This window comes from Caloenas nicobarica, chromosome 11 (assembly GCF_036013445.1).
Source record: "Caloenas nicobarica isolate bCalNic1 chromosome 11, bCalNic1.hap1, whole genome shotgun sequence".
Taxonomy (NCBI): Eukaryota; Metazoa; Chordata; class Aves; order Columbiformes; family Columbidae; genus Caloenas; species Caloenas nicobarica.
Genome location: NC_088255.1, coordinates 10,906,790 through 10,923,976, shown reverse-complemented (window position 1 = coordinate 10,923,976; position 17,187 = coordinate 10,906,790). Strand labels below are relative to the sequence as shown.

Sequence of the window (17,187 nt, the reverse complement as noted above, 5' to 3'; positions counted from 1 at the left end):
TCAGTTCTAGCAAAGTCTCTCCTGCAAAACACAGACGGATTAAATGGCTGCTGTGGCCTCCATCACAAAATTCTGCAGAATACATTTCTATGTTTTGAATTAACTTTAATAATCTACAGGATGCTGATACTGCTCTGAAAAGTTTGACACGTGACAGAAGATATTCTCAGCCAAAAACTCTCTATTAAAATTAAAACCAAAACAAAACCAAACCAAACAAACAAAAAAAAAACCACTCTTGTTTTCTAATCCCTTTTCACACAGATCTTATATAGACAAAACAGACATAGCAAAACCCATATACTGGAGACAAGCAACACTTCAGCTGAACTTCTGGTACCATTTGAAGAAGATTATCTCATAGAAATAAGAACAGTTAGTGACGGTGGAGATGGCAGCAGCAGTGAGGAAATCAGGATTCCAAAAATATCAAGTACGTGAGATTTTTTTTTCTCTGAATGTTATTGTGTACGAAGAAATCTGTCTGCCTCCAAGAAGTACAGTAGATTAGCAGACTTACCATTACCATAGGTGGCCTCCCTCCTACAGCTTTGTAGTGCTGGGTACACATAGGTTAGTTTCTGGTGCTCTCACATTCATTAGCAGAGAAAGTATTTTGCACGACACCTAGATGTGACCTTCTTTTTAGTGTAGGTCTCCATCTGCCCTGGCCTGCAATGCTCAGGGAAGGACAGAGAAATAAGCTTTCTTATTAAAGTCAAATCTGCTCTGGAGCTGCTGCTGCTCCTGAGACAGAGGCTGAAGTTGCCTTTCTCCATGGCTGGGGAGGGGCTGCCCAGAGTCCAGTCTCTGCCTTCATAAATACCTTATTATTCACACAAAAATGGAGCACAGTTTTACAACGCACTAGCCAAAACTGTCCTGAAAGTAGATATTCACAGGAAGGGTGGGAAGTTGATTCAAAACCATACTCCATGGAATTGCTGCTACAACTTAAAAAATAAATAAATAGAAATAACCTTTGTGGATAATATTTCTTTTTGAAACTAGAACAAAGATTACTGTTATGTTAGCATGTATAGGAAAAGTGCTTTGTTGACACAAATTTACTTCTGTCAGAAATTTTGTGTGCTTATATTTTTACAGGTTTAAGCTCTGGAGCAATAAAATTGTCCCAAAGAGTAAACCGTATATTGACATCTGGGATCCTGATATTGAATTCTGTTCTTATGTACCCTTTTCTTTGATGATCAAAGCAAAGTTCAACTATGGACTTTTAAAAATAAACCATGTGTAGATTTTATCTGAATACTTCACCATGACCAACATTCACGATAGAGAAAACCAGCAGGGATGGCAGAGGGAGATAGACGTGGTCTATTATTAAGAAAATATTAAATATCAATATTACATTAATTTTTAAAAATAAGCTTTGAAATTAATGGATAAATGTATATGCATTAGTTAAGTGGAGTGGTGCCAAACATAACTTGAGATTGTAAGAAGAGTGGTCTCAAATTTTTTACCAGCAGTAGTTCTTATTGAAAATCCAGTGTGACTGTATGTCAAACATGAAAGATTTCTGCCAAGCTCTTAAAACTGAAAGAAGAGACTTACAATTGCTTGTGATGTGGATATTATTTATCTCAATTTCTTCAATGTAACCTGTAAAAAACCTTTCATTTAAATAAAAGTTATTTGTTTACTTGTTGTGCTTGTTTACATTACAGGAGGTGTCATACAATGCATTATATTAAGTGTGCTGTACTATTTTCTTCAGAAAAACGAAACTTAAATAAAAAGAATCATATGTACCAACCCAAACCCCATTGAGTTCAACAGAAAGACTTTCAATGGCATCAGCAAGCTTTGAACCAGATCTGAATGAAACAATACCTTTTACAATATGAGATACCTTACATATTCTCAAGTACATTTTAAAGGACTTTTTCATGCTAAGGCTGTTCTGATCAACAGAACTAGCAGAAATGCCGAATGCCTTTTTTGAAGAGAGACTGCAAAATCTGTCTTCAAGCAGGTTCAGTTGCTCTGTCACCTGATATTGTTATTTTTTGCTGTAGCTTGAAAGTGTAGATTCATCTTTGGGCTGGGTATGAAGCTAAATGAGAAGAACATTGATTTTCATCATCTTGAAATATAAATAAAAGCATCTAATTAAGCCTTTCAATCTATTGAGTTATTAGAATGACAAATTAAACATCAGAGCGAGCACAGCTTTCAAGTCAGTAGACACAGCTCAAAATGTGAAGCCACACTCATGTCAACTTTAACAACATCCGATAAAAAGTATTTTTTGTCTCATATCACTACTGGTTGACCTTTTCTTCCTTCCTGCTTTACTCTGAAGTATATTTTCTTTTCACCAATATCAAATACGTGTTGTGTCATCTTTGTAACCATTTATAACTGTAAGCGAATCAAATATCCCCCAATATTTTTTAAAAGAAAATGATTCAAATGGGGATGGTGATGCAGAAACACACAAACAAGCAAAAGGATAGAGGTTAATCTATGAATGATAATCCTTCAAACAGCATATTAGACTTGTTTCTTATCCATGGGTATGGGAGGCCAAATTGGCGACAAGAGAGTCTAAAATGTGTTTTTATATAGGAAACTGTCTAAACTTTGGTACCTGAGATTACTCACAAAGCCCATGTGCTGGACTTTCAGGGAGAACACATACACTGACATAAAGTAAAATCATAAATGTGCAAAAGCGCACATTACAGAGTGATATCTAATTTTGATTTAAGGACTACAGAGGAAGGAAAGGATATTAAGGCTGTAGGATAAGATGTTTCACGTGGAGTTGCATTGACCGTTAAACATTTGCATCTCATGTTGACACCATGAAATGCAAAAGAATGTGTGTTTCACGTTCTCATGTCTGTGCAGCTGCAGTCTCACTGAGAAAGGGACTGCAGAAACTTGGGCTTTTTTCTTTACTGTGGATAAGCAAATACCACTTACACCTGATGATGTTTTATAGTGTCCATACTGGACTTAACAAAATGTTTCACAGAGTTGACCACTGTTTGGTGGAGCTCTGACAGAGCTTTTTGCACCATCCCTTCCCAGCAGGTCTCCAGCAGGAACTGCTCTCTGCCATGGCAGCTCACTGGTAGACCTTCTCGTGTCCATTTTTCTGTTAAACAGAGTATAAAAATCTTATATTTTATAATACAAATACAATCCTTCTGCTAAGTTTAAACAAAACAGCTCTCTTTATTCAAGCAAAGAGAGATTTTCTGCAGAACAGTTATATACACCTGAATAGAAGGCCTGATAGATGCTTAATTACAGGGAGGCTCTGGAAATATAATACCACTTTTAGAAGCCTGTCCTCTGGGATTTCTACAAAGATGCTAATCACAGGAGTTATTAGAAAGAGGTTTAATACAGCTTTCAAAAGAAGAGGACAGTTTAGAAAGAAGTGGATATGGTATTAAAAATTTTGATAATACCCTAACGAAGGAAAACCATTTTTCTTTGCAGTGAAACTGAACAACGAATCATTTCTTCAGATTTGTTTTCATTTCTGTATGCATTACTGATGTTCTTTACAGGATACTCAAGAAGGTAATTTTCAAAATCAAGCTCTTTATGTCTTCAGTGTTTAACCTCTTAATTTCTACATTAGTCCTATTTTGTCATTCCCATGGGAGTAGCCCTTTAGCCTAGGAAGATCACTAACATGAATAAAGCTATTCCCTTGCTGAACTCCCTTAGAGCTGGAGCACAAGTGGATTGCCAAGTGATCATTCTGAGTTGGATGCAGAGCTTCTAATCAGGAAGGTGTAAGTATAGATTATAATTATAACCCCTCCATCCTCCCTAAATCAGTGTAGCCCTCTAACTTGTGCCTGTTCCTTTTCTTCTGTTTGGATCCCCAATTCTTTTTTTTGGTGTTTCACTACAACAAACTGATGTCTGAGCTGCCCAAAGCAGTGAAAGTCCACCTCTTCTTTTTACGTGAAAATGGTATTAGAGCACCTGAGGTTGAAATAGAAACAGCTCAGATGACTAGCAGTTTTCATTAAAAGGAAAAAAAAAAAAAAAAAAGGTCAAAAATAGTTCCTCGTGGTTGCAGGAAAAAGTTTTAAAATAAGAACAGTATAAATCCTGTAAAACCAGAAGTTGAAATGAAAACAGTGGAAAAAGTAAAACAAAAGACTCTGCCATGCTTCTATTTTCAGCAACTAGGAGGTTGAATTAAAAAACCCACTTAAAGATGCCCAATGCAGGGAACCTTGGGCCCAGTCTTGACAGATTTTAGTGGCATCAGATCAAATCACCGACCAGCCTTAATTTTCAAATAGCTGGAAGAGTAATGCCTATTTTCTTTTGACAACCTAAGCAGATTACCAAAAAATGAAAAAGAGTCACAGTCAGAGATTTTCATTTTAAATTTAATACATCAACAAAATATTTCTCCATGAAAAAAGCAATTTTTAGTCTATCCAAATGTTTCAGTTCACTCTAAACACAATGTTTCTTTGTGATTTAAGAGTGTTTAAACTTTTTTAATGCTTTTCCCTTCTTTATAGGGCAATTTTTGAATATGAATGCCAAGAAACCAAATAAAATAGCCCATGTGTGCTATTGTACCAGCCCCTAAATCAACATTCTCCTGAAGTGCAGAAACACCCTATGTTTTCTGCAGGCCATTGGAATGCAGCCCTGGTGATGACTTGATGCAGAGCTCTGAATCACACTTACATATAAATATGTTGTAAAAACAGAAAAATATTTTATTAACATCTGGCTGTAATGCAGTTGCAGAGAATTTCCCTCAATGATTTGCAGACCCTGTATAGAAAAGAGAGTCAATCTGCTCAGAGAGGTTTTGGCATGCACTGGGTGACTGTGGGTTGGTCCCTGGAGATCCTGCCTCCCTCCCTACACCCCTCCACAGATTTTTGTCTTTTCAGGAAGCACATGTCCAATTGCTCTTTGTCTTTTGCTGGGTGAAAGCTAGAGTAGAACTTGTCCTACTCTGAATAAACCAATGCTTTTGATCCCTTCCAGCACTGATATTTCTGAGGCACCGTCCCCCACAATTTCCCTCAAAGTGCCAGAGAGTTGCTGCATCTCAGTGCCCCTGAATATTAGAATATTAGGTTTCAAGTGCCTGTGTAGGTGCAGCCACAACATGGCCTTTGGGTGTCCACGGATGGAGGTATGATGGTACTAGCAGTGGATTGTTGAACTATTGCTACAAGGATGATGAGCTCTTCAAAACCAGGTAGTGTGGGAATGTGCATCACCTCACAGCCTGTGCATTGTTGACACCCAGGAGTGGTCCAGCCAGCCTCAGCCACAGAGTTCAGATAATGTCTGTATGCTGCCTTCTGCTGCTGAGTGTGAATAAATGGGGACCTGTCACTTACAGGGTTGTCACGGACTGAAAGCATGAAAGAAAGACAAATGATGCATTCAGAAATATTTGTCTATCTAAAAATTTAAACAAGGTTGCAGAGACTTAATATACAATGCCCCTGGTCATCATCGGAGTATATGTAAAGGCTTGGAAATTAAAATAGCTTGTATATAATCTTTCTTGGAGAAATTTACCATGTAGAAAAGGTCAGTTGGACATTTTGACAGTATGGTACAATAAAGGCCTCTAAATGGCATCAATCATTCAGGTTATTTTTTAATACGAAATTCTTCTTTTTATCAGTTCTTAGCACTTAGTACTTGAAAATATGTCTGATGCAGCAATTAAAATGTCATATTAATAATAATGTTCTGTATAATTTCTTTACTTAACCTATTCTATATATGCCAATATATTTCAGTACTGAAAAATGGCTACAAATATTTCCCATCCTTAGAGAATGAATTCGAATAATTCTGCAACACATAAGGATACCAGAATGCCCATTATAATATGAAAGTCTTTTGCAAGATTCATTTGAGTCTCTAGAATTTTTGAACTTGAGTAAATACACTTTTCCACAGACGGTATGGGAGATGGGCCAGGTTAATTAAGGCACTGACTTGGACACTGCCATACATGGCTCTGGTTTCTGCTTTGCCAGAAATGGCTTGTAGGACCCTAACCTGCTTGACATAGCTCTGTTAAGTACTATGATAAATCCTGAAATCTCCCTTCATCCCACACCCACCACCTGTGCACACACCTTCTGCATTCGTACTAATGCTATGTACAACTTCATGGCTATCATCACCTCCTAACAATCTCCTTTTCCAAAACATATTCAGACCCACAGTGCAAAAGCCAACACAAATTTTCCCAAATTATATCCCTGTTTGTCTCCTTCTGCTTGTTTGCCACCCATGCGTGCTGGGCAATGCAGATGGAGCACAGGGACAACCTGCTGCAAGCAACACTGCTGCAACAAACCCAGTTTCCTTAGGCATAGTTCAGTTTTTCCATTACAAGCAACGTGTCTGTACACTCTGCCCATGGTCTTGCATGGGACTGCTATTATAGCAATATGTAAAACAAAAAATGAGATGCTTAGGTTTGGGATTTTATAAAAAATGGAAGTATCTAGAGGAGCAAAACCTCCTACAGCTGTTTGGGCTGTAAAATAACCAGACTGCAGCTCAGCCTTCTCTGTGCACCCTTTCCTGTTCAGTCTGGCCTTTCTTGCTGAGGTATCACACAATGCCAGAAATGCCTTGTTGCTGGCAGATTTGAGTTAAAGGATATTTTCTGGGGCTCTTATTGAAGCAGACTTTGTGTGTGAGAGTGTGTGAGTGCTGCTAGCATGATTTAATTACATTACTCTGCAGCCCTGCTATCCCAGAGATTTTAAAGGGAAACAGCACAAAAGTTTCACGTCCCACTCCCCTTAGTAGATTTAAAGTCTGTGCATTTTGAGTGGGTTTAGAATTTATTTGAAAGCCGTCTTACACCAGTACAATTTATCCACAGAGATCAGCAGTTTACATAATATTGATTAATGTGGTTATTGATTTATTCTGTGCTTGTACTGTCCAGGTATATACGGTACTGGAGAGCACTATTTTCTGGGAGTGATTGACTTCTTTCTTTATTGACTAAAATGAGCTGATAAAAATCGTCCACCAGCTGAAGTAGAAGTACTTTTTTGTATTGCTGCTTCTAGCAGAGAAAAGTAGAAGACAAATGTTGATGCAGAGCACAGGACAAAAGTTGCAAGGCTTAACACCTACAATATTACCCTGGCTGGATTAAAGCCAACCCACAAGCTTAGTGAGCTAACAAGCTGGAAGGCTTGGATGGTAAAAAGACAGGCAGTCATTTGAATTTTGAAGTAGAGGACTAAACTGCTGTTCATTCTGCTAACTTTAACTGGTGGGCGCATTCTTCAGAGCATGTTGCTGTTTCTAATGTTAGTATCTCTGTCCTTTTCATCCAGCAAGAGACTGGGAGCTTCAGATGGGTTCCTATGGAGGAAAGGCTTGAGGCATCCCAAGGTCCCCCTGAAAGGGTGAAATGTTGCTCTTTTTCTTGCTTTTTTAGGAAACATTGCTATCTGTAGCAAAGTTCGAGCACCTAAGAGCTGTTCCAGCATCTCTGCCAGCTGGCTCCGGCATACGGACGTTGCTTTACGGTGCCATAAAGCAAATGTAACTGCTGTTTATCATGACTGTTCTGAGGCATTCCCAAACTGAGATAAGTAGGATCCTGTGCCCCTGATACATTTGACTGGTCACACCACATCACCTGTTACCGCTGTCCTGGTGGACTTCTTCTCTCAGGCCACCCTGGCTGAGGAAAATCCACCTTTGAATGCGCCTGAGCCACTGCACTGGATCCATCCCACCACCCGCACAAAGTATCGTGACTTCCTGCAACTTCTCTCCTTCATTAGGAGCTTGGAAAATGGAATTAACTTCAAAAGCAGATATTCTCCTGGGTAAATTCTCTCTGTGTTAAGGCTCTCCGTCAACTGAGGCTTAAAATCTGTCCTGCAGAATTTCTAAAAAGTTTAAAACCAACCAAACAAAGAAAACAAACCCATACATCAAATACTGCAACTTTCCGCGCCTCTCCCCCACTGAGGATTCAATGCTTCTTTTAGGATGACAAATTTCAAATGGAATTAATGCTCCTGAAGAATCTGCACAGCTCACAGCAGCTATAACAGAGCAGGGGGGAAAAAAGGCCCACGAAGGGCCAGATGAAGGAATATGGAAACAAATAAAAGAAAAAGAGAAAACTTAGTCTCAAACTCCACAGTGAAAGACATAGCATGAATTTTGTCAGTCCATGTCAGGCTGATTCCTCTTTGTTTTTAAATGAGCCCTCAAAGCCAGAAGCTACTTCAAATACCTGTATGCCCATATAGCTATGTTACAGCAAACATCCAGAAAGATCAGTGGATAAATCAATTGTTAAAACCCTAGGAAAAGAGAAAAAGAGTAAGGTGGGCAGCTTCAGAGAAGTTCTACTGTAGCTGTCAGTTTTTCCTACATGTTTTTTGGTTTTATTTTGTTTTTTATTGTTGTGGGGTTTTGGTTTGATTTGGTTTTGAAAAGTAAAATAAAATGGGAAAGCAATGATCAGCTCTGAGCATGCAGAAATTTGGCAGTTCAATCACTATTTGATCTTATGAGCTTGTCTGAAGAAACCTCATTTTACTGAGTGGGGTTTCATACCAGCGCTTTTGCTTACTCAAGGTCGGGAGAGGGGCAGAGGAACATCAGCTCAATTGTCCCATTAGCGACAAGGTTCTTCACCGCCACTTCTCTGACTCAAAAGCTTCTATTAAAGAGGCCACTTTCCTGCACACTGCTGGAATCAAAGCTAAAATAAAATATATTCTTCACTTTCCCACACAATGACAATAGGCAGTATTTGTGCTAAAGCTGGTTGGAAAACGTTTCATGAAACAGTTTCCCATCAGAAAACACTGTTTCTTCAGAGCAAAACATTCACAGGAACAAGCTGATTTTTGATGTTTCCAGGAGAGATATTTTCTGGTGACTCAGAATAAAACTATTTACTTTCAATGTCTCTGATTCTATGATTTTTTTTTTTATTTTGATGCGTGCACTGTTTTGCTTCATATAAACATTTTACTTAGCAGTTTTGTTAGGCTTATAATGAGTGAGGTATCTGGTTTACCATGCCCTCTCCCACTCCAGCTTGCACAGATATACACAAGCACAGGCACATGCTGGTTTATGGTACATTAGAAAATAATAACAGTTCTCCAGCATTACTGCAAGAAGACTTTCTAATGTTTTCAAAGGAAACAGCTCAGAGAAAAATTTTGAACCATTCCAGGTTTCGTTCTCATTTACAGTGATACGAAATTTCGGAATTGTCTAGAGAATGGAACATTTTTACTATTATTTCATGTAATCTGTTCTGCATGAGGTTTACAAGTCAGTATTACTATATTTATTTTTTTATATATATATATTTATATATTTATCTAGTGAAATTTGTAAAGTAAAATTTCTATAGATCAAGAAATAGCTTCCATAGAGAACTTCTATAAACACCTACAATTTCCAGCTCAGAGATACTCTCTAACAGAGAAATTCTCCCAGGCTACAGAGTCACACAAAGATTTTGAAAATTTCTCCTAAAGTCTAAACAATAAAATAACCCTCTCTTCCCATATCTATCACAATTATCTGTTAGAAGAGAGACATTGTACTGTGTGCCTATTGTATTGGTTGGCAGAGGATTGAATTTTCTCCATTAAGTAATGGATTTAATGCAGAGAATTGTTTGGTTTTATGGATTTACATTGAGTATCGCTCTTTTCCTCAGGATGAATTTCTGTTTCCAAAGAATGAATAGACAGGTCTGAAATTGCTGTGGGCAGGGCTGCCCCAGCAGTACCTGGCCATAGGTGCAGCATGTGGGACACAAGCATCTCCTGCAGCTGCACATATATGTACACACACACATATATGTGTACATACACACAAGTACACATATATATATAAGGAGCAGTAAATAGAGAGCTGTGTAATGAAACGAGTAATACATTTTTTATTTTCCCTCTCTACCTGAGAAGGAAAATCATAAGAGTGACTCTGCAGTAGCAGGCAGCGTGTAGCAGCAGACATTGGTATCTAGGGCCTATGATAATTTGTCTAATTTAGCTATGGCACTACACTCATAAATATGAGTTCCTGATCATTTCTCTGCATTAGGGGATGTGTGTGCTCCCCCATTACCCTCCCAGTTGCTGGAAGATTTCTTCTATAAATACATCCTGCTATAAATACATCACTGGCTATCCCCCTTGTTAGTTGTTCTGAGGAAATATAATAATAACATGCCTTGCACTTTAAAACTTTGTTTATGAAACATCTTCATAAAACCACTAAAAGGCACGTATGAAATAAAATCATGGCCATTGCTTATCATTATTCTAGCCCTACAAATTGATCCTTTTTTAAAAAAATAAAGACATCAACTACAGTACGGTCACTTTGTGGCAGTTCACAACTTAAAGTAAAATAATCCTGCCAGCACTTAATGATTCATAAGCACTCCAGGCTATGCTGGTACATACCTTGGCATTTAATAAAATTAAATAACCCAGGCCAAATTATGCCATTGATTTTTAATCAGTACAATATCCAGTGTTTAGTAAGGCTTTCATCATCATTCATGGTGGCCAGGCTGCTGTCTGCTTACCCACGAGCCTCTCCCAGCCAAGCAGGCACTGGCAGAAAGACATCTCCCCTCTGAGGGTGGGAAATTGCAGTTTGGGAAAGACATCATATACTGCTTTATCAGAGATGATACTTGATTTTATGACGTTTCTTTTGAGGTTTAAGTACAGCAAAACACTCACATGATTTTCACACCGTCTTCATTGAAGCAATTTGCTGGTAACCAAAGAACCACAAGCAGTTTAACAGAGGCTCTCAGACAGAAATGTGGATGCCTTCATGATTTTAAAGAGCTGTCAAAAATTTGTATCCCCTTTGGGACTGTGAAAAAATGGGGTTAGAGTGCTTTCAGGTTTCTTTTTTTTGTTGTTTTTGTTTCTGATTGGGAACAAAATCTTTTTTTTTTTTTTTTTTTTTAACAGAGAGTGTTTGTTTTCATATTTTAACCTTTAATAAATGCTTTAGCGTAATATTTTACATTTAGATAATGCAAGACAAACTTTTAAAACAAAACATTACTTAAAAAAAATGGGAATATTTCTTTAGTTGTACACTAAGATATGCACCTGTTTCAATCAGTAACACATTTTCTTCTGTTTTATTCTTGTGATACAACTCTATTTTTGCAGGCAACAGGCATTGCCAAATCCTCCTAACCAGATTTTCCTAGATCTGTGTTCACCAGAGCTGTTTAAGCCAAAAGAGGCAGCAAAACACTCTCTGTGTTACTCCACAGTTGTGCTTGGCCCCTGCGGGAGCTTCATGCGTTGGGCTCGTCCCCCTGGGGGGGTCGGTTGGAGCCGCCAGCCAACCCCACTCCAAAACAACATTTGTTCTGAGAGCTGTGCTTTGGCTGCTTACCCTGAGTTTTTGTTTCTACCCTCTACATGACAACTGTTGAGTGGAAATAATTTTAAATTAGAGAATGAAATTACTAAAACACAGCTAGAAAAATATCCACAAATATCTCCTACGTATTTTTTATTCTGTAAAGATTAATGTATGAGAAGAAGTGATTAATTCAAGCTTTACTTCGCAGATGATCTCTCAGGCCTAACAGTGTAAGCTCACAGTCAATATTTTGCAAATGTTTTGATTAATAAATCTTTATATAGCCCACTGCAACTTTGTAGAATTAAACTGATGCTTGCACTATTTGGGAAGCATACTGATTTTCCCTGCATGGTTTCCTGACTCAGGCTCGTTAGCCTCAAGTAAAGAAAACAAAATAAATGCTGGTGAACACATAACCTTTTACTGTCTCCGCAGAAACACCTTGAGGTATAAAGCCATTTGGAGGCAGCTCGGTTCTCAGCAGAAGAAGCTGCCGCCACCCCCTCCAGGCGGCCGCCCCCTCCAGCCCAGCCCAGCCTCCCCCAGCACCGACCTGGCTCTGGTCTGGGGCACCAGCTGCCCCCAGAGCAAATGCACTGGCAGGTGACCAGCAGTACTTCCATCCTCTCTCACCGTATTTACAAAACACAAGCCAAAACCAGCAGACCTCCAACATCGCCCGTCATTAAGGGTCTGGCTCCGGGGAGGAGAACAGGAATGGGACGGATTTCTATGCAAGCTTGCACAGCAAAGTTGTTCATCTTTAACATCAGAGAATAATTTCATTCTGGCTTTGCTATTTGCCTTGACTTATGTTTAATGACACAAGTACAGAGTGATTCACCTCCGGTTTGTAAGGGCTTTCAAATAAACTTTGAGTACAAAGGGCCTGGTGGAGGCACAGATGGGCTGAGCACGTCATGGGGGTTTGGTGTGAGGAGCTAGGCTACCAACCCCACCTCTCCCAGGAGGTCTGCATACATCCAACACCACCCAACTGCGCTTGGACACTTCTGTTGTCAGAGCTACATTTGGATGAACATCATTATTGTCTGGCTACTGCAGTAAAACTCCTTCATTAACAAACTTGTTCTCAGTGAGTCAGGGGACAGTGAAAGTCTTGTGGGATGTTCCTGTTAGGGAGGGAAACCAAGCAATATAGGTCTTTGGCAATACCCTGTCATTTATGGGAAAAAAAATAATAAAATAAAATAAAAATTTTCTCTCTGGTTTCTGATGCATAGCAAGATCAAATACTGGAAGCAACTTTTTCTCACAACTCCGTATGTACCTCCCATAGCCTCCATCTCTCTTCAGTTTCTTTCTTGACCATATTTGCAATCCCCTCATGCACTCTTCCGAACTGCTTCTTGTCTCTTATCTTGGGAATTCTGCAAACATATATGCAGATCCATACAAGCCCTCAATAATCAAAGAAACTTCTCCTCTGGAATAGGGCAGTGCCAATGGCTCTGGAACAGCAGCCTGTTTTCATCGAACAGACCTGGGGTTTCATTGTTGATCCCTTTTCTTTTCTTTTCTTTCCTTTTTTTTTTTTTTTTTTTTAATGAATAAAAGAAGGGTTTAGCAACTCCTTTCATCTATCCAGACTGAATTTTGGATGTCACATCTGGTGACTTTTCTAAAGTTTTATTTTAGCCTGCTTCTTGGTCATACAAATACAACACTGCCATAATTCTATATTTAATGTATCCCCAAAAGAATGAAGTACACTTAGGCTACATTAATACTGCAAAATGTGTAAGTTTTTATAAAGAAGTCACCAGAAAAACACTCAAGGGCCAGATTGAAAGCTCAGTACTATTTTTTCCAATAGTAATGGAGTATATTAATGAGAAAAAGTTGGACCCCAGCATTATAGCTCTTCCAGTAGATATTAACATTATGTGCATTTCACATTATTACTAATTTTGTATTCAGCATACCAGGACCATTAATTCAGATTTAGGCTGCAGTTGAATAAGCCAGATTGCTTAAGAAAATAAACGTCTCTATTACTTTTTATAGCATTGAAATTAATTTACAGTTCCAGATTGTGATAACTAAAATTGAGAATTAAAACTATATTTGCTACCTGAGATTTGCCAGGGATTAGCATTCACGAGGCTGTAAAAATATTAACTACTTTAAATAATGCTTGCAATATTTCTAGGGTTATAAAACATCTTCCCTTAGCTCATTTTAATTTATTTAGAACCTATCTCTTTAAGCTTTCCTTTTAGCGTATTCACACCACTGGAAGATTAGACCGAGATTATTGCATTAAGAGAAATGCTATTTACAACAATAGCTTGTAATACAATATGCATTCCCAGGGGCTTTGAAAGGCATGGAAATAAAAATTTTAATGATGTCTTTAAGGGCTCTCAGGTTGCCTTTGTGCTACCAAAAAGTTGAAGTTGAGTAGAATTTCTGAAGCAGAATGCCATCAAGTCAACAGTGGAGTAGATAAAACCTTTATAGGAAAAGAATAACTCAATAAAAAACACACAAAAAGCCAACATTATTTCTAGACTAATCTCTGAGAATCATAAGAAGTGCAGAAGAGAGAGATGGGGGAATCGGGGAGCAGGAGCCTTCAAACTAAACCAGTGGACACCGTGAGATCCTTCATGATTCTCTGATAGTTGTTTCTGTCTCCTCTGAAAATCACTCCATACCTGTGGCTGTCAGTGCGGGGGGATGAGCTGCCCTTCCTCATCCCTACCACCCTTCTCTGCAGCTCCACACAATCAGCATTGACACCGTTACTGAACACACCTGGTTATTTCTGGGTGAATGCATTAAAAACTCCCAACCATCACCCCAAATGGGCAATAATTTTAATGTTTATATATGTAGGGCTTTTTGAGCCTTCAGGTGTGTAACCAAGCCCTCAACCCTGCCTATCAGAAATACACTTATTGGAACAAATGAAATGCTGAGCTCCTCATACAACTGGTTGTCACAAGCAGCTGAAGCTTCAAGCAAACCATCACATTTCATAAGAAAACCGGGTGAGTTGGACACAATGTCTTTGTAGGTTCTCTGTCGATAACATCTGTTCTAATACGTCCCTTGTAAAAAGAGTAAAATAAGATTCAAATTTAAATCCATTCATTGAGCAAAAAGCATAGTAGCAGATTCATAGCTAGTGAGGTGCAATACATCCTTAGAGGTTTTAGCAAATTCTTGCCTGGTTTTGATATTCACTGATTTAAAGAAATATCTGCTTAATTATACCTGTCTGCACAAAGTTCAAAACTGAACCACCATGTAACAGCCTATCTAACCTTTTGCTGGATTCTTTAAACTTTCATTTTGATTTGAGTGGCATAGATGCAGTAATTGGAAGGATATTGTGTTGAGGGAGCTACTATGAAAAGCTCTCAAGTACTGTTAGGACTATGTGTGGTGGTAAATAATTTTGCAGATCTCCTGCATTAACAATTTTTCTTTTTAAAAAAGTTTGTCGCTTGACCGTCCTTCCATATAGATGTAACTTCCTTTGGGCACCACTGGAGCAGGTATCACATTCTCAGAGACTTTTACTTTGCTTACATAAATACTAATTTTTATTATCTCAAATTGAGGGGTTTTCTATAAGGGTTTTGAGGATGATAGCATCTCAAGCTGAGATTTCAACAGCCGAGTTCATACTCTGAAACCACAGAAATAACACTGCCTCAAGTTTTCATTTAAAATAAAAAAGAAAAGAAAAAAAAAGAAAAAAAATATACTCTTCTTAATTCTGAAGGCTAGAACCCAAATGCCCGAGTGTCATTTTATGAAAATTGCCCTTACATCTTGAGTGAGCCTCCAGTGTTCCATGGCTGTGCCTTTGCAATAATAGTTTAAAATGGAAACATTTATTTTTCCCCAGTTTTTAGTAGCTGCAGAAGAAGCAGGGGGCTAATTACCAATACTGAGCTGCAAGGGTCAGATCGAGAGGAAAAAATGAAACTAAATGTTTCAGAAAATAGGTGAAGAATCCTGCTGTGGCAAATTTGGATGATTTAGCCTAGTGCTGTGGGGTTTTTTCCCCCGTAATCTATAAGTTATAGTAGAGTCAGTGCTTTTAGGGTATTGAGCTGGAACTAGAAACTGCATGTAAAGAGACACAGTCAGAACTGGACAAAATAAGTTACTAAGAGATTGAAGGTTTTTTTCATATTAAAAACAATACATATTCAAATTTAAATATATAGAAAATCAGAATCTGAGAATACAGATACATCTTCACAATAGAAATACACTTCAGCCATTCAGCAGCAGTGATATACCTTCAGTTCCTATTGCTCTTTTATTGGAGGTAGGATGTCTGCTTAAAGAGGATTATCCAAAATAGGTCATTGAAAGAGGAAAGGACTGGGTTTAAAATTATTTTCTTAGTAAGTTATTCTTCTATGTCATCTTAAGATCCTGGCAGGGGAAACTATGTGGAACTTCTACATGTCTTTTGAAGATGGCCTTGTTGTCACATTATTGTCTGGTACAAAGTGTAAAAAGAACAAATATCTTCCAAATCTTCAGGTGAATCAGAAGAGTGGGCTCTTGGGTTTGAAAAATATAGGTATAAAATTATTGAAAAGCACCATGGGGTTGATTGAGCTGCCTTGGAGTCTGAGGCTGCAGTGGTTCTGCTGCCACGAGCTGTGTCCTGATCTGCCTCCCGCACGACACTGGCACAGCCGCCGGTGGGGAGGTGCCTCTGAACAGAAAATTCTGAATTGCTTGATTAGATTCATTTTGACAGAGCCCAGAGCAGTAGTAGAAGACCAGCACAGTCATTGCAGGACATCTGGAGGGCTGGTTACCCCCTTTGTGTTACACAGCCCTGTAGGACTGCAAGAGCAGATGGTGTTTGGCTCCAAGTCTCAACTCTTAGCCTGCCAAGGAATGCTGAAGATACTGGCACACAAAAAGCTTGCCAGAAACTTGTGGATATTTCTTTAATTTCATCGTCTAACAGAAAGCTTTAGGACCCTTCCAGATTAAAAAAATTGAATAGTTAAAACCATGCGGGATCATCCTCCCTCCTCCTTGCCAGGGAACTGTGCTTTGCCATGGGTGTCATGGCAAGATCCATTTAATCAGACACCAGAAAGCAATGGGCAATTACCAAGCAGAGCATTGGTGGCATAAATGAGATTAAACACCCACTTACATCAACAAACTTAAAGCAAATAGAAAAGTGGGGGAAATCAGTCCTCAAGGCACACTGGAATCTAGGTTATTTTTTGTTTTTCCTTTTGCCTTTCCAGAAAATACCGAGTAAAAGGTCCCCTTCATTATGATCAGTTCAAATGTAACTCCTCACTGTAGTCATAGAAAGGCAGGCAGTAAGAAGTTCTCAGAAGAAATAAAGAAGTTGAGAAAATCATTTTATTGCCTGACAGAAGGGGAGGCTGCCTTAATTTTGTTGTCACTGGGAGTCTAAATGTATAAGGACAGCTGCTGTGCTCAAGCAACAATGCAATCAGTTAATGCTTTCAGCAGGGAGACATTAGCTGCTTCTCCCTCCTGCCAGGCAGGGAGAAACAAAGTTTACCAAAAAAAGAAAAAAAGGAAACTTTTAGACAATTTTTATGTCTTTTTTTTTTTTTTTCCTATGCTCCTTTGAGCAGAGAGAGGACAAGGAACACACTGGAACACGGAATGCCTTCCAGGATGTTCCCATTACTGCATTTTAGTGGTGGTGGTATTCTGATGCATATATTGGCCATGGCACATTTTCTGATACAACTGCAATAAAGACACAGAAGGACA

At 38.6% G+C, this 17,187-nt stretch overlaps 1 protein-coding gene across 2 annotated transcripts in view; it reads left to right on the top strand.

Moving 5' to 3' along the window:
* LOC135992875 (contactin-6-like) overlaps window positions 1-7,614 on the top strand; it is an 86,403-nt gene extending 78,789 nt beyond the window's left edge. Inside the window, exons 19-20 of one of the 2 annotated variants that reach the window (XM_065642289.1) lie at window positions 265-433; window positions 7,463-7,614. In XM_065642289.1, the coding sequence (XP_065498361.1) occupies window positions 265-433; window positions 7,463-7,614 (321 nt within the window). Of the gene's footprint in view, window positions 1-264; window positions 434-1,107; window positions 1,539-7,462 lie in introns of those variants that run through there. The other variant, XM_065642290.1, reaches the window with a different exon arrangement.
* The last annotated feature ends 9,573 nt before the right edge of the window (window positions 7,615-17,187 follow it).